At 35.8% G+C, this 17,440-nt stretch overlaps 1 protein-coding gene across 3 annotated transcripts in view; it reads left to right on the top strand.

The window, feature by feature from the left end:
• CSMD3 (CUB and Sushi multiple domains 3) overlaps window positions 1-17,440 on the top strand; it is a 512,136-nt gene that overhangs the window by 260,536 nt on the left and 234,160 nt on the right. For all 3 annotated transcript variants that reach the window (XM_065752466.1, XM_065752468.1, XM_065752469.1), the window contains 2 exons: window positions 2,186-2,289; window positions 6,781-6,893. In XM_065752466.1, the coding sequence (XP_065608538.1) occupies window positions 2,186-2,289; window positions 6,781-6,893 (217 nt within the window). The remainder of the gene's footprint in view (window positions 1-2,185; window positions 2,290-6,780; window positions 6,894-17,440) is intronic.

Raw genomic sequence — 17,440 nt, forward strand, 5'->3', positions numbered from 1 at the left:
CTTCCACACTGGTGGTTAGCTCTACTTGACTATGCTTCTCCCTGTCTGCTCCTCCTCAAAAAAACTGTTATGAAAAGATGGCATGTGCACTGAAATAAGAACAGGGAGATCACTTCATGATTTCTGTCCAGCACAGGTCCTACACAGGTGGCAGCTTCCTCAGATCTACTGCAGGCTCCTCTTCACAGGCTGCAGCTTCAGCCTTGAGTCTTCTCCTGTATGAGCTCTCCATGGGATGCAGCCTTCTTCAGGCTGTATCTCATTTATATTAATGATGCTTCTGGGAAACTTGAAAATAGACTTGAATTTATACATAAAATGACATTAGCCTCTGTGACTGATTGCTTTGTGTATCATACGTAGATCAACAATGCAATTTAGTAATGCTGATCTTGTTAAAAACAGAATGTAGTAATCTGCATACTATTGCTTGAAGTCTTTATTTACTCTTACTTTACTCTTACTCTTACTTAATATAAAGAATGAACCTGTTTTAGTCTCATGTAAAACTGATTCAAGGATAATTTTAATAAAATGCCACCTACCTTTGGCATTCCATGTACCGTTGTGTCACTTTTTTTGGAGAAAAACAACAACAACAAAAAAAGATGACGTGGTAGATGACAAATAAAAGCAGAATTGTAATGCATTTATTACTCAGTTTTATGTTATTTGGTCATCTCACCTAAATCTCAGTTTTTATTTTGAAAGGATCCAGCATCTTCAACTCTACATGCTGATGTCATCAAAACACCTTTTCACAATTCTAAAGGGAACAATCAATACAATTCTAGCTCCGGCCTAATCAAAATAAATCATACATTGTAATATAAGGACTCTAAAAATATCTCTCTCTGCTCACAGTACTTATTTTCTTGCCATTCAGGCATATTTCAAAATTTCAAGAACATTTTATATTGTACATTATGTACTTGGCATGTCAAGCATAGGAAAAGTTCCCAGAAATGCATGTATGGTTTTATACATCCTACTTAGTTAATTCATACTTTTTCCTGTTACCACAGTTTTAGGTGCATTGCAGAGTGTATGTTAGAATTCTTCTAATAAAGCATGCTTTTCTGAAAGAGGGTTATGCAGGAAGCTCAAGATTTTTTCATTTACATCCATTTTAATTAAACATAGAATCATTATTCCTGAGAATAATTTCAGATTGCAGAAGAATGAGAAAACTTTATAACAGCTAATAACTTGTTATTAATCTCATAATATTCTGAGGCCAATAAAAGGAAAAAACGATTTAAAATTTATTTGCAAAGAATTAACATCAATATGTCAAATTTCAAGCAATTATTAGAACTGCAGTGTAACATAGTAACATGAGCTGTCAATGGATTAAAATAATTCTACATCTCCGAGCACAAACACTCATAGTTCCCATTTTCAACAAGAGCATTTATGATAGAAATGAATGTTATAAATCATTGCTCATAGGTATTGTGTCTTTTCAATGTATATGAAAATTTGAGGACCCTGTGGTGTTTTCATAAAGAATTTCCATGACTAACATGTTAATGGGAATAACAGGATTTATTTTCCAATGATATGGTTGAACTTTACTCTAATTGAAAAATTAATTGTATTCTTTAAGTAGAGATGGCATTTTTATGCTTTAGGTATTAAATATGCACACTGCAGTTTAGATTAAATGATACGAAGAATATTATGTTCCTAATTGTTGCATTTCTTTCATATAATATAATGGTTTTTTTGCCATTGATCGAACATTATGCTGCTTGATACAGATTATCAATGTTAGGAATAAGTTATGTTCTTCAACTTCACTACATTTACACATCCAAGTGCAATTATTCAGTTGTTATTTGAAGACAATTGCATTGCAGAAACTATAACTAATTATGTTGTCCTTTGCATATATCTTAATCAAAATGTAATACAATTATTTGGTACTGTATTAAAGCCTATAACAACTATATAAATAGTTGAGATGGTGATACTTTGAGGAGGTCAGCAGAGTGATACCAGAGGTGATATCTTAAAATTATTATAATTTTGTACTTCAGTAAACAAGCTTGTCGATTACATAACTTCATTGCATGATATTCTGAAATTACATGTAATTTTTAATTGGAAATTCTCTTTTATTTATACTGCTGAAAAATTTATTTACAGACATATTTGTCAGATATATTATTTTATTTCCCAGGTCATTCAGATAAATTTTGAAGAATTTGATCTGGAGATTGGTTACGATACGCTGACAATTGGAGATGGAGGGGAAGTTGGTGATCCTAAAACCGTGCTTCAAGTGTAAGTCTTTTGCATTTAAAGGTTGTATGCATTACAAACTATCATTAAGGTAATTTTTAGTGAAAGTAAATAATAGTAACAGTCAGGTGAATCCCAACAAATGTTAGTTTTACTTAATGTCTGAAATGTTATTGAAGATGACAGTTTAAGTACACTGTTACATGTTTACTTATCTAAAGCCAGAAAAAAAGAGTCGGCAGAAAACAAAAAGGTAAATTAACATCAGAATTCTTAAAAGACATGCAGTTTACATTTGTGCTTGTATTTACACTTCTATATATATGAATAATTAGCATTTTATAAATGTACATCTGATGATGAGACCTATGTTGGGGATCAAATTTAGGATTAAAATGGCCATGTTATACTGGTATTGTGAATGTTTTTATTTTCTTTAACAGTTGCTTACGTGTTATCACTTGATAATTCTGAGATAATCTGTTGTGAATGTATATAGGAAAATAATATAATATCCTGGAGAATACAAAATATCCTCCACTTAATATATTTTTAAAATATTTTTATTTAAAATTGTATAATCAGGAAATATATTACTTCTGTTTTCCAGTGGAATGACCAGTGCTTATTCTTTGATTAGCAGTATCAGTATTGAGGTTTTTAGGATAAAAATATATTTTTAATTATGAGCATAATGGAATATAAATGACAACTTATTAAATAAATAAATAGAAATACTTCTCTGTCCTGAGCCATTCAGGTAACACAGAAAATAGCCTAGCCCCACCTTGTTGCTACCTTCCCTTAAGATATTTTTACACATCAATAAGATCCCCTTTCAGTCTTCTCTTTTCTGGGCTAAACAACCTTTCCTCATAGTAGAGATGTTCCAGCTTCTTAATCATCTTTGTAGCTCTTTGCAAAACTCTCTAGTAGCTCCATAGCCTTCTTGTAATGGGAGCTGAGAACTGCATATGTGGTATCAGCAGGGTAGAGGTGAAGGATAACCTGTAGCACTCTCTCAAATGCACCTTAGAATACTTTTGGCATTCTTGGCCAGAAGGACACACTATTGTCTACAGTCAACCTGTTGTCCACTAGGACACCTAGATCCTTCTCTGCAGGGCTGCTTTCCAGCAGAATCATAGAATGGCCTGAACTGAAAGGGACCTCAGGATCATCAAGTTCCAACCCCACTTCCACAGACAGCGTTACTAGCCACTAGATGAAGTATTAGATCAGATTGTTTAGGGTGCCATCCAACCTGGGGACAGGGCAGCCACAAACTTTCTGGGCAATTTGTTCCAGCAGCTCACAACTCTCAGTAAAAAAACTTCCCCAATGCCTAATCTAAATCTCCCTTTGTTTAGTTTAAAACCGCTTCTCCTTATCACTATCTACCCACGTACAAGTGGGCAGCCTTCTTGCTCCTCTGGAGGTCCATCTTGATGGATGCATCAGCCCAGAGAGGTTGTGCCCCCCTGCCCCATCTGTATTTCTGTCCCTGCCTGCCTGCCACAAAGAGTGGTCACCACGTTGGTAATAACAGAGAGCTTTCTTGGGGTGAAAAGAGCAGCGTATGCTGCCTTCCTCTGCTCACTTGCCCTGCATGAACTGTCTGTGCCAGCTATTGTGCCCTGTCCTTCTGTCACACTCATCCTGTTCATCCCACTCCTGTGTCACTGCACTGCCTGATGACTGCTCATATATGTGCAGGGGGTGATATTGCTGCTGTATCTGGCTCCACCAGGTGACTAATAAAAAATACTTTCTTAGTGCTTTCTTTTTAAACAGATTTAAGATTTTCGCAAGATGGAGTTATATAATGTGTACATGGGAAAAGAAGGACAACAAATAGGGGCTCCTCTTCCTACAGCAGACACAGCACTTTTTCTGAATGGAATTCTGCTTTTCAGATTACATTGCCAGTTGCTGCAAGTGACTATGTAAGATGCAGCCAGACACTAGATCTGCAATGCACATTTAGAAAACTCATTTTTATGCTTTCTTCACTGTATTGGGCATGTACAATGTCCTTTCTGTACTGAGGTGCCCAAAACTGGACACAATACCTGAGGTGAGGCCTTACCAATGACAAGTATAGAGGCAGGATTACTTCACTAGTCCTGCTCACTACATAATTCCTGATACAAGACAACATGTCATTGGCCTTCTTGGCCATCTTGGCACACTGCTGGCTCATATTCAGCCAGCTGTCCATCACTACACCAAGGTCCCTTTCCATCAGGCACATTTCCATCCACACCTGCCCAATCCTGTAGAGTTGCCTGGGGTTATTGTGACCAAAATGCAGGACCCCACGCTTGGCCCTATTGAAACTCATGCAGTTTGTCGTGGCCCATCAATCCAGTCTATCCAGGTCCCTCTGTAATGCCCTTTTCCCTTCAGGCAAATCAACGTTCCCTCCCAACTTGATGTCATCTGCAAATTTACTGAGTGTGCACTCTACTTTTGAATACATTTGAACTTGCATCTTGGAGAGAAGTCATCACAGTAATCATTCCCAATAGGGGAATACTCATAAACCCCCGGAGAAAAGAAAGAAAAATTCATAACTGCAGGATTTCATTAGTATCTTAATTATCTAAGCTTAAATAGCTCCCTTCACATATTATGTTTTCTGGATTCTATTGACAACCCTAAAATTTTTCCAAGCCTTTCTAAAGGAGTCACTAACCACCTGAGTCAGGATACTCTGGTATACTTCACTGATTTTGAAGGTACAGAAATAACAGACAAGCCATATTTTTCTGCAATGAGAGATATCCTATATATAAAATGCCATTTAACCTCTATATCTGAAAACTAAAGTCCAAATTGTCTCCTTTTATTAAAAAAGATCCAATTACTTAATTTACTTGAATTACTGTATTTTTATAAATAACCTGTTCAAGCTGTATCTAAATAGATGTCGGTGTATAATCTCACACCTGTCTTACAGAAAGTTGTTCTTTTTAGTGAAAAATTTATCCACTTATTGGCAACTAAGCTGAAGCCTAACAGAATTTATAGCTGATAACATTTCAAAATATGTAATTTAAAATACTGAAATAAAAGCGACAAATAATTTTGTTATTTTGTTAATTAATTAAAAAAATGCATTTGTAAACTTTTTTCCTCTTATGTACTATTTCACTGAAAAGTAGGGCATCTGAAAACTTTATGTATTAAAAAACCTAATCGCATATATATATATACTTCACTTCAGAAAATAGAAAATTTAAATATATATATATGTTTTTGTGTTATTGTAGGAATTGTTTTCTCTGAAACAATAAGGAGATTAATAATCAAAGTAGTTGTTCCTAAAATCTACTGTCAGTCATCAATGACTGTTACAAAACTGCTAGCTGTTACATCAGTGTTGTTTCTGAGCAATATCCTGTTGTATTTCTAATTTGGCGAAGTTTGATATCACTGGAGGCACTTTTCTTTAGTGCAGGAATGAGCAGTTAGTACATTATTTTGTTCAGGCAGTTAGTTGTTCAGTTCTGACAAAAGTTTTTCTAGTAGCTCCATCTGCGAACACAGATGTGGAGATTTGACAGGAATTTCTCCCTCAGCAGAGTATTTTATAAGGAAACAAACTGAAAAAAGACCAGAGGGAAGAGCTAAAATTAACTGCAGGATATATTTAAGTAATCCGTTTTAAGTTTCAGCTTTTAAAGAATGATTAGAACTGGAAGAAAGTTTTCACTCTTAAACAGTCTTGTGATCCATTTCATTGGCAGATTTTGAAGTACTTACAATTAGTATTTCTGTTAATGATGGATTGCATGTCAGCTGAGTTTGATATCAGCTTCCTTCTCTTGTGGTAGAGGTAATGAGAGGTAGATGAGAGCAAGGAACCTGGGCATCTTTGTAATAGTACTGCTGTTTAAGAATTACAACTTGAACCTGATTATGGGATGTATGTATTCTAAAATAGGGTAGCTGTATGCCAAATAAATGTTTTTACTGAATTATAAATATAGCATCTCTTCACGGGCTTTTAGTGCTGCTTAGTATTTCTGCAAGTGTCTGAGTTTTGCCAGATAAGACTCAGAGAAGGAAAGATGCATACTACTGAATGTAATGTGAAATATTTTGATACATCCTAAGCGATAGTCATTAGAACCTAGAAAGATTTATTGTCTTAGTTGGTGTGAGATGCCCATGTTGAGTTTAAAAGAAAAAAATCCTAAAAATTATTTTACAAATTGCAGTTAGACTCCTTCTTTCTTAGGTCTGCATTAGTTAATAACGCTTAGAAGAACAACAAAAAAAAAAAGTTTGGTTATCTGGTACCATGTTGAATTTAAAGAGTTTTCTTTCCACATTTCAGATGGCAATTAATATTTACCATGCTTTTTATTGTAATTGTACTTAGTAACTATGATATGGTAGTAGTCCTGTAAGCCTGTTATTAAGGTTTCCTTTTTGTCTTTTGCACTTTCTTAAGGAATTTTATTTATTTTTTGAATTATTAATTTTAAGTGTAATCACTCTACAGGTTTCTTTTTCCATCTGTAGGTTAACCGGGAGCTTTGTACCAGACTTAATTGTAAGCATGAGCAATCAGATGTGGTTGCATCTTCAAACGGATGAAAGTGTGGGCTCAGTTGGTTTCAAGGTTAATTACAAAGGTAACTATATATTTTTGGAAGAAAATTTATCATTAATGTCAAAATTATGTTAATATTATAAAATGCTATTCTTTAATATTTTCCTTCTTTTCACAGTTCTGTTGGTTTTAAAAACAAGGAAAATTGAGTAGAAAAATATACACAAAATAGTTTTCTTCTTTAAAAGTCTTATGACATATGAAATTTAGTATTTTTATTAAGTGTATCCTCCTAGCAACTGAATATTTGTCATTTAGTAATTTGTTTTGTTAATTCATGTTGGAAAAAAAATAATGTTCCGATTATTTGTTAAATGAGCAAAGAGAGCATGTTTCTTGCATGTTTTTGAAAATTAATAGCAACTGCTACAGTAGGAAAAAAAAAGTCAAGAATTGAAATTAGTTATAAGTTTGGGGAGAAGACAAACTAGAACTAACCTAACAGTACTGCTTATTATTCTTAAATAGTTGTTTAATACTTCTGAAGTATATAGTTCTCTGTGAACAGAAGAATCAACTAAAAACTTAAGATAGCATATGTAAGCATTTCTGAATTATTCTAGAATATTTATATTGTTTTTATACTACCTTTGACACAGTTGCACATATTTCTTGAAATAGATTTTAAAGTTGCATGATCTTTGCCTGCTGACAGGAGTGTATGATAGCTATTAACCAAAATAACAAAGAGGAAAAGTAGAAGTTAAACCAGTAATTGTATGCATTGGAAATGAAGCATATGTTGTATTTTTAAACTATCATACAAAGGGAAAATAGGTAAGAGGAGTAGCTTAGTTAGTGTAAGGGAGAAGTCTTACAAACAAAACTAATTCACAAGTAATTTGGAGAATAAGGACTGAGGTATATAGTTCTTGATACCTGCAAAAGAGGAATGGAATGATGAAAAGCAATAGGTTCAGGAACCAGGAGAGAAACTATGCATACCAAAAGCATGAGGGAAACACCAAAACATGTTATGGAGTGGCAGATAGAATGGATAGGCTTATTGAGGGTCAACTTGTACCGCATGAATCACTGTTTCTTTATGTCCTCGGGGTTCTTTAGGCTGTCAAAGTATATTGCTGATAATGTGACAAACTTTGAACCACAGCAATATGAAAAAGGGAGCTTTTTGTATTTGAACTTGTATCTGGCTGTGCAAATTAATTCTTGTTATCTTTTTTTATGTGATTCTTTTTGAGAAGTCTTGAAATAACTCTTGTTTTCTAGGGGCAGATTATTATCTATTGTTTAAAAATGTATAACTTTATCTTATTTTACTTGCGAGATATGTTTATTCTTAGAAATAGTTATTCTGCAAAAATAAAATTAACTGAATATGAGTAGGTAGAGAGCAAGGGAAGTCATAAATAGCCTCCAACTCATCTCCATATAATCAACTGTGATTTCATATACTACTAAATGTTGCATATGTATTTATTCCTTTACCTATACTGCTGCTTCATACTGGCTCATCAAATAGCATTTGAATGCACCAAGTTATCAGTGGATAGATGTTTTAATTTGTTAGGGGTTTCTTTAGTTTATTTGTTTCATCTGAAGTACGGGATAAGATTTTTTGGGCTGTGAATGCACATTGCTGCCTCAGGTCCAGCTTCCCATCCACCAGTACTTCCAAGTCCTTATTGGCATGTCTGTACACTATTGTATACTTTTGTTCCCCAACTTGGATTGACAGTGGGGATTTCCACAACTGAGGTGTAAGACCTTGCACTTGGATTTGTTGTATCACTTGAGGTTCACCTTGGTACTCTATTTGAGTCTGCCTAGGTCTCTCTGTATGGTATGTTTATTGCACAACACTTCTCGTCATGTGCAAACTCTGAGGGTGCATTTGATCCTGCTGTCATTGTCACTGATGGAAATGTTAAAGAACAGTGGTAGAAGTACTGACCCCTGAGGAACACCAGTTGTCATTGAACTTCATTCAGACGTTGAGCTGTTGACCACCACTCTGTGTATGATCTTGGAACTAGTTTATTATTCTCTGCGTGGTCCACCCATCAGATGATTTGTTTAGGTATCATTTGATTACTCTGATGAATAGGAAATCATCTCAGGGTTGAGAGGATAAATAAGAAAATGCATATTTTCTTCTAGTTCCAATCAGTGATCAAAGCTGAGGGATTCTTTGTTTGTTTTATTTTCTCAAGATTAGACTATACACTAATAAAGTCTTAAACTGAATAACTGAATTGGATTTCCTGATAGGCTTGCCTCCTATCTGGACAATTTTTTTTTTTTACTTTGCATTTGTAACTAAGAGAAATAATACATCTGAGAAACACTCTAATTTGATCGCATTAGGAAAAGAAAAAGTAGAAGGTGGCAACTTAGTCTGGAGTGTTAATAAGAAATACATTTTACAGTACGCTTGTAAGAGAGAGAGGACTGATGTAGAAGAGTGAATTTATAGTGAAGTTGATTTCCTTATTCAATTACTGCATAGATGATGTAATTCTAAGATATGGACTTTGCTCTCTGAAACATAGCATTTAAAATGATTTATTTCTGCTTTAAGCATAACTTTCCACTGGTTTCAGCTAGCATAGTATCTATGCTGAAGTGCTTGGGGTACTACTGTAGCTTGGGGATTTTCTTCTAGTTTGTCAGCCTGTTTTCATATCAGTAAACACTGAGTCGGAGGCATGTCTGATGGTTTATTTTCTTTTCTATTTATTTTTGTATATCATATATTTTTTTCACTGATGGCATAGATGTCTTTCCAGAGCAAAGTGTTAAACACTGCTTTTTTGTTGGAGGTAGAACACTAAATAGTCTGAACTAGGTAGTGAGTTTAAATCAGTGTTAATCCTCTATGTCTAGAAGTACATACTTCTGAGGTATGTAGAAAATAAGATACATTTTCAGTAATACAGCCTTCTGAAAAGACTCATGTTCTCTACAGACTATGAGAATAGTTTATCCATGAAAACTATTTCTTCATGTTCATTCTACTAAAAAAGTTCTACTAAAATTTTTTGTTGTTTGTATAGTAGATTTTTAAAATGTAAGATGCTAAACTGTTGTGTAATTTTGGGTTTCATTATTATCTCATCCATGTGAAATAAGTAGAAAATAAGACTTAAAAAAAAAAACAAACAACCTTTCAGCACTTCAAAAACAGAAATTAAACCTGTGTCCAGTCTTTCCTTTCTGAACTGTTCAGTCTTTCTCCTTTCAGTTTCTTCTCTCTTGTGGCTTTTCCTCTTTCTGATAATTTTGTATTCTCTTTGTTTCTTGTCGTGTTTTGTGATGCAATAACTAGATGAGACTGGATAATGATTTATTTAATCAAATTCTACAGGAAGAATTTTGCTAAGATCCACAGTAGCATCAATAATTTCTGTGCTTAAGGAATACAAATGATTTTTAATGTTCGAAGCCTCATAATTAGTTTAGGTACTCAGATATGGATACTGCTTTATATTTATGAAAAGTAAGTTCCTTAAATTTTTTGGGTAACATCACTAGCCAACAGATGCATCAAAACTATAATACAACTTTTTTTTTAGTACACGATTCCATTTTTGTTGGAAGTTTTATTCATAAGTGTTGTAATTCAGTTTAATTCCTGTTTCACGTCTCTTGAATCTGTTAAACACAATAATATCCAAGCCTAGTTTACCTTCCTGCTTGACTTTTTGCCAACATTCTTTATTTTACTTTCTACTCTTTCTCCTTATTAGCTCACAACCTACTGCAATTTTCAATTGAGACACTGTCAGTATTTTCTGAACATTTTATTATTTATCTCAGAGAGCTTTAATTGAAGTATGAGTTCCTGTTCATCATTGTTCAAATGTGTGAGATGCGTGAGAACAGCTGAACAGTCTTACTATTTACTCTTTGGGTGTCACATAAGGAAAAGAGAGCATGTAACTATTCAGTGATACTTCTTTGGAATATTTTATTCCACTGCAACAATTTGTGACACAGAGGTTGCTTAAGTCTGCTTATTGTAATTAAACCTTAAATGATTTTTCATCCATGACATTGTCTATTTTTGCACTTAAGCCCATGTGTGCTTCTAGTATTTCAAAACTATTATGCTACAGGAGTAAAAATTGAGTAGTATTTCCTTCTGTTTGTGTGGGGTTATTGTGACCATAGTTTAAGACCCAGCATTTGATCTTGTTAGAGACTGTACTACTGATCTCAACCCATTGATCCAGTCTGTCCAGATCCCTCTGTAGGGTCTTCCTACCCTCAGGCAGATGAATGCTTCCTGCCAACTTGATGTCATCTACAAACTTAACTGAGGATGCACTCAATCCCTTTGTCCAGATCAGTAAAGATATTAAATAGGATGGGTCCCGATAGCAATCCCTGAGGAACATTGCTTGTGACTGATCACCAGCTGGATTTGATCAAATTCAACACTACTCTGGGCCCAGCCATCCACAGCGAAGAGTGTACCTGTCCAAGCTACAGGTTGCCAGCTTCCTCAAGGGAATCTCTATGGGAGACGAAGACTTAAATAAACTCTAGGTTGGTTATATCCACATCATTTCCTTCATTCACCAGGTAGATTATCTGGCTGTAGAAGCAGAGCAGATCAGTCAAGCAGGAATCACCTTTTATATGCCCTTGTGTGATTACACTCCAGATCATCTGCTTGATGAAATAGGAGCTGAAAAACTAAATAGATTTTCCTCTATTGCTTTATACCTCCCATAGAAACAACTAAACAAGAAAGAACCTTCTTCCCTTCTTTCCACTGCTGAATAGATGGAGTAACTATTTTGATAATTATTCGTTTCCTTGTTTTTACAGGTGTTCAAATATTGTTGCTAGAAACTCAGTTCTTTCAAAACTTTAATTCATAGCACTAGACAGTTTTGTTTTTTGTTCCCTCTTTAATTACCAATAACTAATTTGTTTTAGTACATCTCTCAACATCTCATTCTTTAATAATTAATAGTTATTAGATGGGATGTTATGTTCCTTGTACTTCTGAGAGATAGGAAATTTACTGTCTTCAAGTATGTTTTTCATTTAAATTTGAATAAAAAGATTAGTAATGTTCTACCAGCTTGCTATCTCATCTTAATCAAAACTGGATGGCAGTAATTTGACTATGAATATATGTGAACACAGTCAGACTTAACTGTTCAAAGAAAACTCAAATGTAAGTATATAGTTTGTTGCAGAGAGCCTCGATAGTGTTTCAGTATCTAAAGTGCAGACTATTAGAAGGAAAGGGACTTACTCTTTAGCAGGGTCTGTTGTGATAGGACAAAGAGAAATTGTTTTAAAATAAACAGGGAAGATTCAGAATTTTTGTATTATTATTAATTTAAAAAATTCCTAAAAGAGCAGTAAGGCATTGGAACTGGCTACCCAGTGAGGTGGTAGATACTCTGTCCTTGGAGACATTCAAGGTCAGGCTAGACCAGGCTCTCAAAAAGCTGATTTAGCTGTAGAAGTCCCTGTTCATTGAAGAGTTAGACTAGACAAACTTTGAGTCCCTACTAATTCAAATGATTCCATGATTCTTTATGGAGAGAGATGTTGCCTCAAGTTTGATCTTTCCTAGCTCCTTGAAAATGGTATTTCTGAATAGTTAAATGTCTGCACAGGTTGTATTTTTAATTTGTAAAACCTTAATTATAAATAACAGGTTAAAAAAAAAGAGAACTGTATTTTGCAACTGAAATTTAGCATTTTCTGATGATTTTTTTGTTGTTGTTTATAGCTATGTAATCTTTCAGTGCAGCTTTCAGCTCATAATAATCATGAGAACTAACAGTTAAGTTTCCAAATTAGCTGTTTTAATATGATTTTTTTGGTTGGTATTTAAAATAGTTTCTGGATGGTATATGATTTTAGTATTGAGGAACCTGTACATTTTTTTCATTGATAAATTGATGACAATATTTCTTCAGTTTAAGAGCATATTCCTAGTGTCAGCGGTTTGCACTGACAAAATAGTGTGCTTTATCTCTATTGCACCTCTGTGTTTTCCTGAAATCTTTCTTTTATTTTTAATAATGGTTCTTGTAGCTTCTCACCAATTTTAATTCTCATTGCTGCATGCTATTACTGTTTAATATTTTTCCAATTAATCTATAAAGTGACATTATTTTTTTCTCAAGTCTTAGTTTAATATTTCCATTTTTGTAATTTGGTTAAAAAAATAATTATTTTATAAAGGTACACTTAATGATACTTTTTGTGCATCTGTCCTGCTGTCAGTGCAGAGATGATCATAGAAATTTTTATTTGAATGCAACTCCCATGAAAACTTAATTTTGTTCAATAAAAATGTAGGTTTATTTAATGTTTAATTAAAAACAGTTAGAAATCAAACTTTTGTGATATTATCCATAAAGAATCATAGAACAGACTCCCATAAGTCACCAAGGTTGGAAAAGATCTCCAAGATTCTCTACTTCAGTCCTCTATCTACCATCAATATTGCCTACTAAATCATGTACCTTAGTCCAAGATCTTAATATTTCCAGGGCTGGTACCATCTACCTGAGTAGACCATTCCAGTGTTTGACCACTCTTTCATGGAATAAATTCATCCTAGTATCCAACCTGAACCTCCCTTGACTCAACTTGATGTCATTCCCCCTAATCCTATCACTAGTTCCATGGGAGAAAGGGCCAACACTCACCTCAATGCAATCTCCTTTCAGGTAGTTGTAGAGTGCTATATGGTCACCTCTAAGCCTCCTCTTTTCCAGATTAAACAATCCCCATTCCCTCAGACACTCCTCATAGTACTTGTGCTCCAGTTTCCTTACCAGCTTCATATGTACATACTCCAGGGCCTCAATGTCTTATTTGTAGTGAGGGTCCCAAAACTGAAAACAGTGCTCAAGGTGCAGCTTAAATATGTTTTGATTTATCCCCATGAATGATCTGGCTATTAAATCAGCATTACTATCTTTTTTTTTCCAATCTGTAATATAGCCAAGATAAATGCACTTAGATCTACTACCGTGTCTAGTAATCTCAATGTTACGAAATATGCTTCAAATTTGATTGTCTGTTTACAAAGATCTTTTACCAAATTTCCATTCATTTCAATAATTCTTAAAAAAAAAACAACATTGTTTAATCATAATGAGGATGTTTTCTTTTTGTTTACTGGTGTATTTATTAGTTGTATTTTATTACTTTTCCTTTTTTTCTTTTTCTTTTTTTTAACATACTTCAACAAAATGTTCAGTGCTAGACTGAAGTCTTCACTATGGTAAGTTTGTACCTAAACTCATCCAGGTAACTCTCTTATTCTCCAAAGTTAACAGTCCAGGGGGAGAAAATACGATGAAAAAAGCCCATGAGTTCAGATAAGGATGTGATGATCACTCAGCAATTACTTTCATGAGGAATACAGATGTAGTATAAGGGAGATTAATTTGTCACATGTGCATAAGAGACTAGAGCAGTGAGAACTAAGAGCAGACTAAAAAGAACTTCCCCTTATTCACCCTATTCTACCTTCTTGGCCTGAGTGGCACTGTAGAATGAGAGTTGCAATCAGTATATAATACTTTGTCATCTGCTGCTAGTTTATGGTCATTCTTCCCTAACTTCAATATGGGGTCTTTCCTATGAGATGCAGTCATTCACAAATGGATCCAGCATGAGATTCAATAGACTGTATCTCTTCAGGAGCTGCTCCAATTTGGTCTATGCCACAAGGTCCATCCTCCAGGAGCAGACTGATCCAGTACCGTGTCCCTGTGGGTGGCAGCTCTTTCAGATCTTATGCTCTACCATGGGCTCTTCTCTCTGTGCTACAGCTCTGACCTGGAGCTTGTTCTTGTGGGGGCCTTACATGGGCTCTGGTCTCCTTTAGGCCTAATCCATTTGCTCAACTGTGGGCTCCTCCATGGATGCACATGGATATCTGCTTTATATGGTGTCTCATGGCAGGGTGCTCTGGCAGGGTGTTTGGACTCGATGATCCCTTCCAATCCCTAACATTCTCTGATTCTGTGAAAAGATTCCTTAATAATAGAGTGCTCAGCCATTGAAACATATTCCCCAGGGCAGTGGTCAAGTCACCAACCCTGTTGGATAATGTTTTCAGACATGCATTTTTAATTTTGGTGGACAAATGTGAAGATGTGTGTTGAACTTGATGATCCTTGTTAGTCTGTTCCAAATCAGGGTGTTCTGTGGTTTTATGATACTTTTTTTCACTCCTATTTCCAGGCGCTGTTGTGAAATGTTGTTTACCTTTTCTTTAAATCTACTCTTTCAGGAGTGTAACCAGTGTCACTCGGGACTCAGCTCTAGCCAGCAACAGATCTCTTTTAGAGCTGACTGGAACTGTTTTTTATCTGACACGGCGTGGTTTCTGAACTCTTCTCACAGAGTCACTCCTGCAGCTCCCCACTACCAAAACCTTCTCTCATAAGCCTAGTAGAGGAACATAAATATTATTTCTTGATGTAGAACTGTTACAATTCTGGAGAATGAACCTCTGGGCTAATACACAGGGGAAGCTTGTGAAGATTACATTGATTTTGGCACTGTACTCTGAGACAAGTTGAATGTGAGACTAGGATCATGGGGTGATCAGGTCTAAGTGAAGCTTCAAATTCACGCAACTTCAGTCCCTCTGTGAACATTATGAACTACTAGTAATATACTTGATGTGCCTACAAAATGAATGTAGTTTTGTGATGATAGTTTTGTTGCCACAGCAACCTCTTCTGGAAAGCAGATTGCTTCACATATTGAAATAGGCTTTTGCTTTGCATCCAAAATTCCTTTGTCTAGTGTAATGCAGTTTTAGTATGTTGGGATATGTCCTTCAGAGATTCAGAGACTAGATTTTGCAATAAGTGTGGTGAGGAACTGGAACAGATTTTCCAGCGAGGTGGTGGATGCCCCGTCCTTGGGGACATTCAAGGTCAGGCTGGACCAGGTTCTGAGCATCATGATCTAGCTGTGGATATTCCTATTCATTGCAGGGGAGTGATGGCCTTTAAGGGTCCTTTAAGGGTCCCTTCCAACTCAAATGAATCTGTGATTATAGGAAAAAATGAAGTAACAGTTCTTTTTTCTGTTTTTATTTATTTTGTTGTTGTTTTTTGTTTTAAGTTTCATCTTTTTATGGCGTCTAGGTTGTCTGAAGATCTTTTCTGTGAAAGAAAATGTCTGATGTATTAAATCTTATAGAATTATTGTCCAATTTTATTTAAGATTTCATTTCAAGTGACTAGAATTTCATTTAATTAATAGCAAATAAGGGACAGTGCAAAGAAAAGTCAAGCTCCTGCTAATGGAGTTGTAAACAACAGAAATTGGATGTTGAATAATTTTGTAATCACTCAAAGCACAGCTAAGCACCACACAGCCCTTCACTCACTCTCCCTAGTGGGGCAGGGGTGAGAATGGTAGAGGAAAGGGTAGAGGAAAGGACATTTTACTAGGCAAAACAGAGCTACGTGTACTAGCAAAGTGTACAGAGGAATTTAGTCCCTACTTCCCATTGGCAGACAGCCTCTTCAAGGAAAGCAGGGCTTGGCATGTTTCTTGGGAAGATAAACATCATCACTCTACAAATCCCACTCTTCCTCCTTTTCTCAGCAAAGGGGAAAGGTGGGCATCACCAAGCAAGTGGAAGTGAGATTATCAGGAGTAGTCAGCATGGGTTCATGGAGAGGAAATCATACTTAACCAATGTGGTAGCTTTCTGTTATGTCATGGCTAGTTGAGTAGATGAGGGGAGAGCAGTGATTTTTGTGTACCTTGACTTATGCAAATCTTTTGACACTTTCTCCCATAACACCATCATACATAAGCTTAATAAGTGTGGGATGGGTGTGAGTGGACAGTGAAATGGGTTGAGAACTGGCTGACTGACATTGCTTAGAGGATTGCAGTTATTGGCACTGTTGGAAGGCACAGGCACAGTTGGAAGCCTGTAGCTAGTGGTGCTCCCCATGGGGTAGTACTGAGTCTGATCTTGTTCAATGCTTTTGTCAGTGACCTGGATGAAGGGGTAGCATCCACCCTCAGCAAATTTACTGATGATACAAAGTTGTGAGGAGTGGCTGGCACACTTGAAGGCTGTACTGGAGGCTGGAGATTCAACAAGGGCAAGTGTAGTGTCCTACAATTAGTACAGGTTAGGACCTGACCTACTGGAAACAAGCTCTGTAGAGGAGGACCTGAGTGTCCTAGTGGTCAACAGTTTGACTGTGAGCCAGCAGTGTGGCCTTGTGGGTAGAAGGCCAATGGTGCCCTGGGCTTCATTGAAGAATTTGTGGGCAACAAGAAGAAGGAGGTTCTTTTCCCTCCCCAACTAAGTCCTGGTGAGGCTACACCTGCAGTTCTGGGCTATACAGTACAAGATAGGAAACCTCTAAAGAGAGTCCAGTGAATAGTTACAAAGATTATTAGAGACCTGAAGCATTTCCCTTATGAGGAAAGACTGTGACACCTGAGACTTTTCAGAATGGAGAAGACAGAGGGGATTTCATCACTGTTTATAAGTATCTTAAGTGTGGGAGTCAAATGGCTTAGGTCAGGCTCTTTTTCAGTGCTATGCATTAACAGGGAAAGGGACAGTAGGCA

The sequence above is a fragment of the Cyrtonyx montezumae genome, unplaced genomic scaffold (genome assembly GCF_038088225.1).
Source record: "Cyrtonyx montezumae isolate F1298 unplaced genomic scaffold, pur_monq_1.0 scaffold_8, whole genome shotgun sequence".
NCBI classification, from domain to species: Eukaryota; Metazoa; Chordata; class Aves; order Galliformes; family Odontophoridae; genus Cyrtonyx; species Cyrtonyx montezumae.